The 13,725-nt window shown below is 42.5% G+C and overlaps 1 protein-coding gene across 1 annotated transcript in view; it reads left to right on the forward strand.

Annotated features, from left to right (window-relative positions):
- Window positions 1-8,955: 8,955 nt before the first annotated feature.
- The window catches only part of GAB3 (GRB2 associated binding protein 3), a 64,331-nt gene continuing 59,561 nt past the window's right edge, over window positions 8,956-13,725 (forward strand). Inside the window, exon 1 of the mRNA XM_074147520.1 lies at window positions 8,956-9,199. Coding sequence (XP_074003621.1) covers window positions 9,128-9,199 — 72 coding nt within the window. The 5' untranslated portion in view covers window positions 8,956-9,127. The remainder of the gene's footprint in view (window positions 9,200-13,725) is intronic.

Below are 13,725 nucleotides of genomic sequence, written 5' to 3' on the forward strand. Positions count from 1 at the left end.
TCTGTGAATTCTGCTGCCTGGCTGGAGTGGCTTGTTTGGCAGAGAAACTGTCTCCGCCAATTTCTGTTATTATGTGTTCTGTTTCTGGGAATTCAGCTGGGAATTGCTGCCTCTGTTTGTATGTCACTGGTTGTGTCCCTACAGGTAACTTTGGTTATGTCCAGTGGCACAATTCTATGCATTCTTGCACTTACCTGTGCAGCCCTGTTTCATTCTGATCCTTATTTCATAGGTTCCCTTCCAAAGTTTATCTACTTCAGGATTCCAGATTTTTTCCTTCCTTGTAGGATTAGAAAGAAACTGAGGCCTCCTCCTCTAGAGCTAGAAACTACTTCTAAAATGAGCTCTTGGTTTATGTGTTGTTCTTTTGTAACCCAGATTTTGCTGAAGATATTGTTTCCGAGGATGTCCACCGCTGCAGAGCTTTGCAGCAGTTGAGCAGATGAGAGCAGTCCAGCCCCTGTATGATGTAGTTCATGGCTACAAATAAGTGATTACCTGATTCTGCCTTGGTTACAGGCACAGGCACATGCAAGCAATGCACTCTAATAGGCTTGACATTAAGTATTCTTATAGAAAGAAGGGGCTTTTGGGGCTTGGGGTTTTTTTGTTGATGGATTTGGGGGTTTTTTTGGTGCAGGCTTCATGTTCATGCGTCAGTTTTCTGTACCAAGTTTTCATTTTATCCAACAGTCTCTGGAGTTGCCACTGGGGTTTGGAAATATAAGACCTCATTCAGCATTGGAAACTATAACAAAATAGCTAATATCTCTTTTGTATGTGGTTCAAAGAGCCGATAGCTGTCCAAATAGTCATTGGTTTTTTTCCCATGTTCTATACAATATTGCATTTTTAGTTCCAAGTTTTAGCAACCAAAGCTTTCCTGTGATACAGCAAAGGCTTCTAATATGGCTGCATTTCCCAACCACACAGGTTTTTTGCTAAACATTTTTTCACTTGGTATCCACTTTTTTTTTTTTTTTGGCTGTGTATTGATTTTCTCAGTGGGAGAGCCAGCAACAGTTTGGTAAATTATGAAAGTGAGAAGACTGTCATCTCTTCACGGATGTGCTGAGCCAGGTTTATGTGATCACATTAGAATGTGTTAATTTACTGAGCCTCATCAGGAACTTATTGCAACGATACCTTAATTGCCTCTATGGATACCTGTATTCCTTAGCAACTTTGAAATTGAACATAGTGGCTCCTTCCCCCCACACCATGTTTTCTGTGTTTGTGACCCTTTGCACAGTTACTAGTGTTTCTGAAGGTGAACAGTGGGTTAGTTCAAGGTTCTAAAAAGCAAAAATTGAGCCCAACAGAGTTACTAGTTTTCTCTCAGATCAGCACAGCAAAACAAGGCAACTGCCCCCACACACAAGGGCCAGTGCCAATACAGCAAGGAAACAGATATATGGCAAGATGGAGGGTGGGATTGCTGCCACACTAATTTGTATCAGTTTAAGCTACCATAAAGCAGACTTTAATCAACAATGTTACAATTGTGTATTCTGTGGTGAAATCCAGATTTTGCCCACCTACAAACAATCACGTCATGCAGATCTAGCAATGATCAGGGATTCCTCTGGATGTCACACAATAATTCCTGATGTAATAAGCTATAACTTTGCCAAAACCAGGAGCATTGTGTCAAGAGACCCCCTGACTAGAAGAGCCTAGTTTTGTTGAACATGAATGGCATTTTAAAAGTGATTTTAGATCAAAGCAAAAGCTGTCAAAAAGAGTTTTTTCCAGCTGAAATAAATCTGAAGCATACTTTGCTGCTCACTGCAATGGCATCCTTTTCTCCTCTAGCCTATGCAGTGGTAATGCAATATTGAAAACCTGTAAATAAATTGCCCATAAAAGACAGAATCTTACAAAATTTTGAATATTTATAAGGATCCAGGAAGCAGGCGACTGCAGTATAGCCTTTAGCTCTCTTTTGATGGTGGTTGAAATTCTTTCTTCACAAATTCTCTGCCTGAAATAAATTATCTCTTTCTTAAGCAAAAGCCTGTTTCTGTGGGTTTGATTTCACACTATTATCCCTAAACTCATCACAGACTATTTGTAAATGTAAAAGTTCTTGTTCAAAGGTTTTAGCATGCACCAGTATTTCCTTTAAATACAGGAAAAGTGCAGGACGCTGTGATGTTCTGCCTCCATTAACCTTGCAAGCATGGCAGATGCATTGCATAAGCCAAAAGCCGTCATTACAGTTGCCACAGGCTTTATCCTGCTGTGCAAATACTTCAAATCCTGTCCTTTTTATCCATTTTTACTTGCCAGCATCCACTCACTGTGGAAAACTAGACTGAACCTGTTATATTTTCCAGAGTACTATCCGTTTCTGCTGAAGGACCTGTTAAACTAGGGTAGTTGATTTTAGTTTATCCTAGTCTATATAGAAACTCTTTCTGCCTTTCCCCTCACTCCCCCATTTTTTTGCTATTTTGCTTCCCTGACTGCCTGGGCCTTCTTTCTTCCTCATCCTGTAATGATTCTTCCTTTTTTGTAACAGTCTCAAACACACAGCTGCCATCAAAACAATTCTTCTTTTCCTGCACTTACTTTCACACGGGGCAACATTTTACACACATAGTTCAGAAATCTGGTCTGTTTGCTGTAATACCCTCTACTCAATCATAATTAAATAAAGTAGTACTTCATTATTCCTTCAATTACCTAGAAGGGGAGGATGTCTGTTTCACCCACTCTTCTGCCATCTGCATGAAAATTTCTCACAAATCTCAATGTAAGATGTAGGGTTCCTATAAGTCTCAGTAACGTGGTTTGGGGCAACATAGAGAACAGAAGCAGACAGTGTGCCACAGTAATTTTCCTGTGTTCGTTTTTTCATCACTCTGGAGTGTTCTCTGGTTTCAGTAAGAATTTTTTAGGGAAGCCAAGACCCATCCTGCACTTCATGACAAGCCTTCCACATTTGTGAGTCTGAAAATAACTAGGTAGATTTTTTTCACTTAAACATAAAAGTACAGACTTCTTTTTCCATCTGTTTCTGCAGGCCTTCCTGAGACCTTTCTTTAAGCTTCACATCCAAACTTCAGGCTGCTCTGGATAGTTTGGTGTAAACTGGTTTCAGCAAATCTTCACTTTCAGGAGATTAAAATTAAAATTTAAAAATAATTTGGTATTTCTGATTTGGAAGAGACATGTTATAATACTGATGTCAACTAGATTATTTTGGATTTCTGGGTGTTACAGATTTGACTGTCATATCACCAGAATCCATCAGCTGTGCACAGGTAAATTCCTCTAAATTGCCATATAAAGTTAATCAGTAGACCCTCTCACATGTGGGCTGAGCAGTATTCATCTTTGTTATATATGAAAAAGGAAGTAGATTTTCCTTACCACCTAAGAGTAATTAAGACAATTAGAAAAGAAATTGTGGCTCTTGAAAAAAAGCCATCTTCTCTACTTCTGTACCTCCTCCCTCAGCCTCAAAGATTATTTGCTGACCTTGAAGGGCCATTGATAAAATTACCCCAAGGAAATTTTATCCAAGGAAATCCTCAGAAAAGGGTTAACACTGATGTGTATGTGGAGAGTAACAGCCACTACTCGCTTGACCAGCTGTGTAGACATCACCAGCCTACCAATATCTGAAGGGAGCCTACAGGAGAGCCAGAGAGGGACTCTTTGTCAGGAAGTGTAGTGACAGGACAAGGGGTAACGGTTTTAAATTGGAAGAGGGGAGATTTAGATTAGATATTAGGAGGAAATTCTTTACTGTGAGGGTGGTGAAGCACTGGAACAGGTTGCCCAGAGAAGCTGTGGATGCCCTGTCCCTGGAGGTGTTCAAGGCCAGGCTGGATGGGGCTTTGAGCAACCTGCTCTAGTGGGAGGTGTCCCTGCCCATGGCAGGGGGGTTGGAACCAGATGATCTTTAAGGTGCCTTCCAACTCTAACCATTCTATGATTCTATGATTCCATGATCACAAGATTGTTTACTAATCCACAAAGAAAAGCTGAAAAGTAGCAAAAGCGCAATTTTTAATGTGTGCTTCCCTGGATGACAGAGAAGAGAGAAACCTACTTTCTGGCAAAAGTGCCAGGCCAGAGGTTTGTACCAAAGTGGGGCTCTGCTTGTTACCACCCCCACTTTAGAAAAAGGCAGTTGTACATTTGCAAGTAGTTAGGCTATTCAGCAAAATGCCAGCTCTTCCACCAGTTACTTTCCTGAACGGGAGACTTTCCTATGAGATGCTGGATGTCTGCTGCTGTTTCCCAGAGGAGATCAGTGCCAGAGGGCGTTGGTCTGTTTTCTGAAATGGAGTGACAGAGTTCTCCCTATGTGTCATGAGCGCTTTTGGTAAAATTAGATTCTGGCCTGTCCATAACAATAAAGGCCATACCCACATGCCGCTTACATAGTTCATATACTTCCTGGAGCAAAACCACAGCAACGTTCAACTGTCTGTTTTCTTTTTTTATTTCCACAGTGGCTCCTGCTTTGAAAGCAGGTATCTGACCGTTGGGTCCCGCTGCCACTGAGAGCCTCTGGGTGACCAAGGACGCAGCCTGGTTCAGGCAGAATATATTTGTCAGCTAAGCAGTGTAGTGCAGACAGGATTGGCATTGTTCTATGCCAGTGGTCAGGCTCCAATTTTTGTAGTTAATTGTTTAAGCAACAGCAAATGATGTTGCTCTGATGATCTGTGTGCTTTTCCCTATTAGACCTGATTTGTGTGGTGAGGACAGGCTACTGGAAGGAAGAGAAGAGGTTGAATTATCCCCTGTGACTTTGCTGAATTTGTCCTTGTGAATGGGAAGAGCTAGTGAAATATTTGTCTGCAGGGGGGAGCAGAGTGGTAACTGTCAGGAACAGCTGGAACATATATACTGTGTCATGTCTTTTTGTGGTACTGGGCTTTTCTGCTTACTGTGGGAATGCTGCAGAGGCATGTTAGCATTTTGCTGAGTAAGTGTGGTGCGAGCTCCATATGTAAACAGGGATCAGTCACTAGATGAGAGAAAAGGGCTGTTCTCCCAGGGCTAGGGCTGTCTCTTGCATGCACCTCAGTCTTCACAGCCCCTGCAGGGTTTTGTAAATTAAATGTGGGGCTAGATTCTGAGAAAAACATGTTTGTGGGAATGCCAGTCTAGATAACCCTGGTGTCTCTTCCTGCTTTGACACCTATAAATTTGTGAACAAAATAAATCCTCCTGATGCTTCCCATCCTCAATTAGCACATTTGTTCTTTTCTGTTTCATTAATAGTCGTGTTGTTTTTCTCTGAAACATCAGTAGCCTAAGTTAGGAAGGGAGAGGAGTAGACCAGTACTTTCATGACGAACAGAGAATTCCTCTGAGGTATTTGGCTGATGTGGGTTGCCATTCAGGGCCAAACTGATCATGCTTACTCTGGTCTTTGCTGGTGGCACATATGAGGTTAGTCTGGTGAGGGCAAACACTCTGACATGACCCAAATAAAGAGAGATTCTTAAAATTTGGTTAAGACATATCAGAACATGAGAGACCTGTATAATTTGTGTAGAATAGAGAATGATTTTACCTTCTAGGGTTTCAATTTTATGTTTTACATTTTATTTATCTTTACTTTCTCTGTAATTATGTCTACAGTTCATAACCGTGAAGGCTTCTCAGCTTATGACTTTATTCTAGGAAGTGTCACATCAAGAAAAAAATTCTCTCTTACCAGTCTTTGAAGATTTGCTAAGACTGTCTCTGATCTCATATAGAAAGAAAGAGAATTTTATCCTAACTGCAAGTCATTTCCCTTTGAGTTTTTTCAGTGGTCAGTCATTTTTAAGAACATTCCCATAGCTCTCCCTACAGCAGATTTGGAGAGCCAGGCACCACTGGCTGATGTTACTGTTACCAAGCAAAACCCAATCCCTTTCAACTATGCAATGTGTATAAAATAAAAGCTCAAAAAGCGAGACAAATAAACCTAAGCAAACATATGTAATTCTACACTTTGAAGCCTTTCAGAATTGCAGTAATATTAAGAAAATAATTTTTATTTTTACACTATTTTAATTGGGTTTTGCCAGTGATTTCAGCATATATATTCAAAACATACTTGAAGTCCAAAACTAAATGCTACTGGATAAATCCAAAAGCGGGTACTAAAATAGAATACCCAAAGGGTTTTGCAGAAATATTCAGCCAAAATCAATTTTTCTTTGCTCTTCTTTCCCTTCACTTTCTATTCTGTTTCCAGCCTCAGCTCACTCTCTACATATGTCTTCAACTGTAAGATTTTTGAAACAAAGACCCTGTCATTCACCATTGTGATGACGGATTTAAGTAAAGAATTTTATAATTTAAAAGTGGCTGAAAATTTTCTGCATGGAGCAGGACAAAAGTGAAATCCCACTTCTTTCATCAGGACTAAATACCATCCATTTTTAAGCCTGCTATTGTCAAACACATAGGTGAGTGACACATTATAAGCACAATGAAAACCATTAGGGTAAGAAAATAACTTTATTTGCTCTTTTAATGTTTGGAGCACAAATACCAAGAAGGCACAGCAGCTTTTATAACAAATACGTTAACCCCCACATGCTCTGCTTAATTATGATTTCTGGCTTCCTGTATTTCCCCTGAGGCTACTGGCACCATAAGTAAACTGGCACAGATTTTGTTTGTTCTGAATATGCTGAGCTGCAATGTGCAAGTAGTTCAGCAGGTGCTTCACAAACAACTGAGCCGTTCCACCAGTGAGGACAGGAGCCGTCTGACAGTGGAGCGACACATCTAGCAGGGAACAGAATCGACATACCCCTCCCTATCACCATGGCTACCACTCAGCAGGCGTTTTTTTTTTGGCAGAAGTGCCAATTTAAGCAAATGCTGATTTCTTATTACTGCCCCTGCATCACCCCCTCCGTTGGTCAGGTATGAGTGTATAGTAGGCCACAGCATTTATCAAATCAGAAAACTAGTCCTGATCCAGCTGGAAAATAACCTCTTTTTTTTTTGACTCATTCTTTTCCAGACAGTCAGTTTTTTGATTCAGTTCACCCTGTAGCCACACAATATTCTGTGCCTGTGTAATGGAGAAGATGGCAGAAGGTCAGGGACAAGTGGCTTAGGAGATGGGGGCTACTGGTAATTTAAGCAGCATTATCACTGAGTGCAAGCAAAAATGGAGCCGGAGCTCTCTTTAAGGCTGTGGCTTGGTGTTCAGTGTTTAGATCCATTTGGCCATCCAGGTTCCTCGCCAGCCTGTCCTGCCCCCTCCCCATCTCCTCTGCTGCCTTGTTGCAAATGGTTATGCATCTGCACAAGGAACCTGTCGGGGGAACCCATCTGCCTGAAGAGTGATCCAGTAAAACATGGGTATTGTTATCACACTGTAGGGATGACACATGAAATATATCACAATTGATTTTATTTTGGCAGACTAATGTTTTAAAGCCTTCAGGTTTAAGGCTATCAAATCTGTCAGAATGACGCAGTCAAGTCACATGTGGAAGGAAAGTGTGACTTTCCTTCCCTAAATAAGTTCCATGGCTGGATGCATCTCTCCAAGAAGAAGTGTTACAAAGCCTTTTTCACAAACCTGTTATTTAACATGTGAAGCTGTTAAAACATCACTGTGGATAAAAGATATGTGGAGCTGAGTTAAGGTGGTAGTTGCATGTCAGCTTGGGAATGAAATAATATTGGAAAGCTGCATGAAAGTCACCCTCAAACAAAAACCTATCTAGAGAACTCAGAGCACGTTTGAAATAAAGTGCTTATAGTTTATCCATGACAGTTTTCATTTATGGTGAGATTCTTTTAAGACCAGTGATAATGTAAAGCACTAGCAACAGAGGTGCGAGGAGTTTATACAGATTTATTTATATTGTTATGTTATGTTATGTATTTATATTGTTATACATAGGGTATATATTTATATATTATACATTATTTATAGTACATATCATATCAAATACATATTGCCACAACATTTTTATTTAAATCTTGAAAAAAAACCCAAGCCTGGTTTCCAGTTTGTGAGATTCTAGCAGTGACACTGCAAGCCATTGTCAGCCTGTCCTGCCAAAGAGCTCTAGCACAGCTGTGAAAAATTCTGTGATAATGTGAAACTCTCACCCAGGCCTCATACTGCCGACCCCACCTTGCAGCGTCAGGCTCCCCCGCGTGTACTGTGCCTAGACAGAGCCATATGAGACGCCTCAGAAATTACGGACTCATAAAACCCAGTGAAGAATCACTGCGTCCACTTTAAATCTAAGTCAAAGTTATGAGCAACTTCTTAAAAATGAACACAAGCTGCCCTGTCCTTGACAAGCCAGGAGTTTCCCACCCTGGAGAGAGACACTGATATCAGCGATGTTATGCACTCTGTGGTCATTTTTCAGTTGTGACGGTGGAATGGCAACCTGTCTCCCCAAAGTCGCTTCTGAAAAAGTCTGTTTCTAAAAAATCTGCAATGATGCGACCAGAAAAGTCAAGTTTATTCATAGTAAATTCACACAGGGGACCGAAAAACCTTTAAATCCACAAAATGGAGAAGTTTGGAAGTAGTGGACCGGGCAGACGGTCGAAGCTGTAGTAGACGTATCAGTGGGGACAGAGGACAGCAGATGTGCGGACTGACACCGCAGCTGCCCGTGCCTCCATCGCCAGGCCAAAAGCCCTTCTCCCGCCCCCGGGGCCAAGTCCCCGCTGATCCCCGACTTCACCGGGGCCGCGGCAGCCCTCCCGAGGGGCGCTCGCTCCCCCCGCTCTCCCGGGCCGCCGCATCCCCGCGGCGCCGGGCGGGGCGCGGGGCCGGGCTCCCCGCGGGGTGCTGCGGAGCCGGGCGCAGGAGCCGGCGGTGGCGGTGGCGGTGGGTGTCGCAGCCGCCGGCTGGGTGGCGGCGAGCCCCGGCCGCCCATCACGTGCTCGGTGTGTTGCATTGTGTTTGCGGCGGAGGGAGGGCTGGCCGTGTCAGTGATCAATGTCATGACTTCCTCCTCGGGCTGGAGCAGTATCAGAGCACAGCTGAAGGAAGCTGATTACTGCTGGGTTCAAATTGGCTGGGAACAATACACATACACACACGGACACACGGACAGGCGGACACACGCAGCCCGCACCCTGGCTCCCGCGTCGCCGCTCCGCGCCGGGGGGGAAGATGAGCTCAGGGGACGTCGTTTGCACTGGATGGCTCATTAAATCACCCCCCGAGAAGAAACTCAAGAGATACGTAAGTGCAGAGGCTCTGCTAATATTTTTTTTTTTCCCTCGCTAAGCGGATTTCGGCATGTGCTCGATGTCTTACTCTGCCTTTGAAATGTCTCGCCGGTTTCGGCTTCGCCTTGGACCAAAACAAAAAGATTTGCAAGTCCGAGCGCTTGTGTAGTATTTTAGTTTTCACCGATATTCTTGTGCCCTTTGGAATTAACCTTTCCCGGCTCATAAGATTATAATACTTCAGTTGTTATGCAACATATCTTAGGTTAAAAACCACATTTCGGTTTCAGTTAATGTTGCCGTAATTGTTCTAACAGAATTGTTGTAACAGAATTTCAGATGTCACTTTTCCAGGGAAGGGCAAGAACCTCCTGAAGAAAGCTAATACGTTAAATTCTAAAGGTCTGCTTTGTTAAGATGCTCTGTAATTTCTATGACACTTGCTAAAGTCAACCTCTGCAATAGTTTTATTTACCAATTTAATATGCCAGATGCAGTTGCTAGCAGAGGGCTTTACTTTTTGTCTGTGATAGAGGTGCTAGAAGATGCCATGCTGTAAAGTTCCTGATAGCTGAAAGGTGACGGGGGCTGGTGAGAAGAAGCGAGCACTGCATGCATGGAGAGCTGCGACTGCATTATGTGTAAAGGGGGCCCCTTGTTTCGTTCTGTATCTGCCTGCCTGTTTTTCGGGGGGGGGGGGGGGGGGGGGAAGAGAGGGAAGCGGGAAAGAAGAAAAAAAAAAGGGTGTGTGTTGCAAACATAGGAAACTGTATCATTGCAGGGCTGCAAGGAAGGCAATCCGGGTAGAAAGAAATGACCCTTTAAAATTGCTTGGGACAGCATTAAAAATGTTAGCCCATCGTGGGCCATTTTGCATACTCATTTGTGATGGTTCTTCATCAGGCATGTTGTTACTGTTGTTACACTTTTGGAATCGGTAATACTCATTTGAGTCCTGCACTCTAACCTAACTTACCCCAGAGCACTGCACTGTACTAGAAGGATGCCACCATATGTATGTCACAGTCCCGAGCCATATACGTAGCTTACATCATTTGTCGTATTCACTTCTGTTTATCAGCATTTTTTCTGGACTGCTGATGTGAGCTTTTTCTAGTAATATGAGGAATAACTGTCTCGTGAAGAATGTGGTAGCTATAACTTGGTTGTGTGTTTTTTCTTTGCACTAAAAACTAGGAGAAAGGATAACTTACTGATGTTAGAATTTACTTTTAACTTATTCTAAGCCAGAGTTTCTTCCTTTAGATCACAGTATTGCATTGAAATGTCTGAATATTTGCTTTGTTCAGTTAGCATTTTCCAATTCTAAAATAACCACTATGATGCGTCTCAAGGGAGCTGCAAATAAAATATAGATATCTAATTTTTGTTATATTTGTAATAAGAGTACTAATAGCACTGTATAGCAGGCACTAGACAATGTAAGAGCCACTGATTCACCCAGCTGGTATCATTAGTAACTCTGTCAGTGAAGCTATTTTTGATGACTCAATATTCATAAAAGGGCAAAGTAGAGAAAACAGAATGTGATAAAGCTGGGATTTGAAAGCCCCCATTATACAGTCAAGATAATAGTCACAACAGGGGCTCTGATCAGCTAACAAGACTAGTTGCAGTCTGTTCTGCTCAGATTTTGCACTACAAACCTAGGGAAATTGGGTCTATGTTATTCTTCAAACATCAACCACTAGATTAGCCAGATCTCTGCAGATTAGGCTTTGTTTTCTGGTTAGGAGGATAAACTGCTCCTTTGTCCAAAATAAAGCAGAAAGAAATCTGCTGCAAGTACAGCAAAGATTAATGTCCTTTCTCATATGGCTGGTTACACAGTGGATGCTACAAACCAAATGGAAATTCTCTCTTACCCACTGTAAACTATTTTTTCCCACTTTTTATATCTTTTCACCAGCATGGTAGCTTGTGCATCTTGCACCGGGGTGGTAGGTAGCTCGGGCTGAACCACAGTGACTGCTTAAAAACAACACAAGCTTTAAAACAATGACTGTTTAAACTGACTTCAATAGGTGTCAAGTGTCAACCGCTTACAGGAGAATGGTGTTGGCTCTGGTTCTGAACTGACAACATACATAAATCCCCAAGCTTTACACCACCCTTTGTGTTCAGCTGGCAAAACCCATGCTCTGAGCTGAAGCTTCCAGGGAGCTTCAAATGCAGGCTTGCTCTGCTGCTCAGTGGGATCTCTCGTACACTGGAGTGACTCAGTTGCTCTCAAGGACTTGTCTCCCAGTTTGCATTTTCCTGAGTTCAGCATCTGGCCTCTGTAAGGTCCGGCTTGAGGGTCTCTTGTTTTACACACAGATAAATTCTTAATCCCAAATCTATTATAATCACTAAGAAAATCCAATTAATTTCAGTGGAATCTGTAGTTAAGAGACCAGAAAAAGGGATGAATTCAGGTTGTGAGATGGGGGCTGCAGAGGGTCCCACTGACGCCACTGGGAATATTTACAGTGTTTGTAAAATTAAACAAATACATATTTGTGAGATTGGAGCCTAAAGACCAAAGTATACTTTCATTTATGCTTGTTCTCTGATGAAGGCAATTAGGTTTTCTGTGCATAAACAAGTCAGAATTTGGCTCAAGGTAAGCATAACATTATTTTCAAAACTTTGAAAAGTGAAAAGCAGGTGTTAAGAGTCTGTATTTTTCCTGTAATGTCTTACAAAGCTGATGCTCTTAGGAGCACTATTCTTAGAAGTGTCTTATCATTCCCTAACAAAGGCTGCTCTCTTACATGTGCAGGAAACGAACATGAGATTAATTACCCAAGTGTAACTTTCTGTAAAAACAGAGAGCTTAATGCTAAATGCAGAGAATTCATTAGAAAGCACAGGGAGCTTCGCTTCAGCAGGCAAATACTCTAATAGTGGTTTAACAGCATGTACAGTGCTTTTCCCTCTATCTGATACTTGACCCAAGAATCCACCACGTCAGCCTACCTAAAAAGGCAGTTGTGCAAGGAGTCTCCCGAGAGAGCATTCTGTGCGTTGCAGTTCTTTGTCCCCCAGGTGTGACCTGAAAGCTGTGCCACTCTCATTTCCCTCCTTGGTTCCAGCTATTCTCACTGGTGGGGGCTGTGTGGGCCTGAGGAGTGTCGGGGAACCCCCAGAGCTCCCAGGGAGCTGGGTATGGGGCAGGGGCGAGAGAGGAAGAAGCTGCTACCAAAAACTAGGAAGTGGCTGTGGTGGAGGTGAAGTCCATCGTGCTCTAGACTGAAAATGCTAAATTTCAGGCACAGCTTGACACACAGCCCCATGGGAGGAAAACCTTGCCTCACTGGAGAGTTTTTATATGGGTATTAGTGGATCATGAGTACCACCAGCCTCAGTAGGAAACTAGATGTCATGGGATAATCTGCTTCAGGTTTGATGGGGTTTGCTGTGCCTTGTATTAGTGCTGAATACATCCAACCAGGGATTTGGATTAGGCATTCCGAGCCACAAGGGAAAGAAGTGTTTATGTCTGTTAAAAATTTTTTTAAAAAATCATAAGGGTCAGGATGGTGTCGTTCACATACCTCAATTCTGTAATGTCAGCCTTGAACAGACAGCTTCTGCTACTTTTCATATGGAGATATATCTGCTCACTGACTGCTAATATTTGTTTTCTGTTTATTGGAGAGGAGGGAGAATGGTTTCATGCCTTAGAAAACAAAGGAATTACTATAGCCAGTCAGTATGAGGGAAAAAAGACAAGAAAGAAGGCACAGAGGAAGTCTAATGAACTAAGAGACTGGTGCCATTGAGAAGACACATTGTTCGTGTGCTGAGAAGGAGAAAGGATTTTTAACAGGCAACTAATTTCAACCTGTCCTCGAATCGCTGTCTTGTAGTTTGTCACACCTGTGGGGAGCAGTAGCGGTGGCTAGCCAGCTTGCCCGCAGGCTCCTGTGAATGCCACGCCAGTATTTACTTACCATTAGTGTTAAGTTTTGTGGTTTGCAATAGTAAAGGGCTATGTACAGATGCTTGCTTGTTGTGAGTCAGTGCAGCTCCATTTAAGTCAATGCTGCACAGCTGTACCCCAGCTGAAGAGCTATTTTTAATTTTCAGTACTATACAAATTGATGAGGGAAGACCACTTGCTCAAAAAAAGGCAAGTTTCCCACTTTGCTTGAGCGACTGAATTCTTCAAACATTATTGAAAATCAAAATTCCTTGTCAGCATCTCTAGAACAAGAGTCCAAAATGGACCCCATGTTAGAAAAATTAGCCATGCTAATTTTTACTTACTTACTTTTACTTTACTTACTGCACATCTTCTTGGAGTGTCTGGCCTGGGAAGACAAATCGAGGTGTAAATTAATGCACCAGATGCAAAAAGCTAGTAAAGCAATGTCCATTCCTGCTGTCTCTGCGCAAGGGGCAGACAGGCACAGCAGCAAGGAGCCGCAGACAGACGGCTCTGACTGCTGGGGGGGATCTGCCAAAACTCGACCACAGCACCCCACTGACAGGGTTTTACAAAGTAAGAGAAGCTAGACGACTTCTCCATTT

This window comes from Numenius arquata, chromosome 5 (assembly GCF_964106895.1).
Source record: "Numenius arquata chromosome 5, bNumArq3.hap1.1, whole genome shotgun sequence".
Taxonomy (NCBI): domain Eukaryota; kingdom Metazoa; phylum Chordata; class Aves; order Charadriiformes; family Scolopacidae; genus Numenius; species Numenius arquata.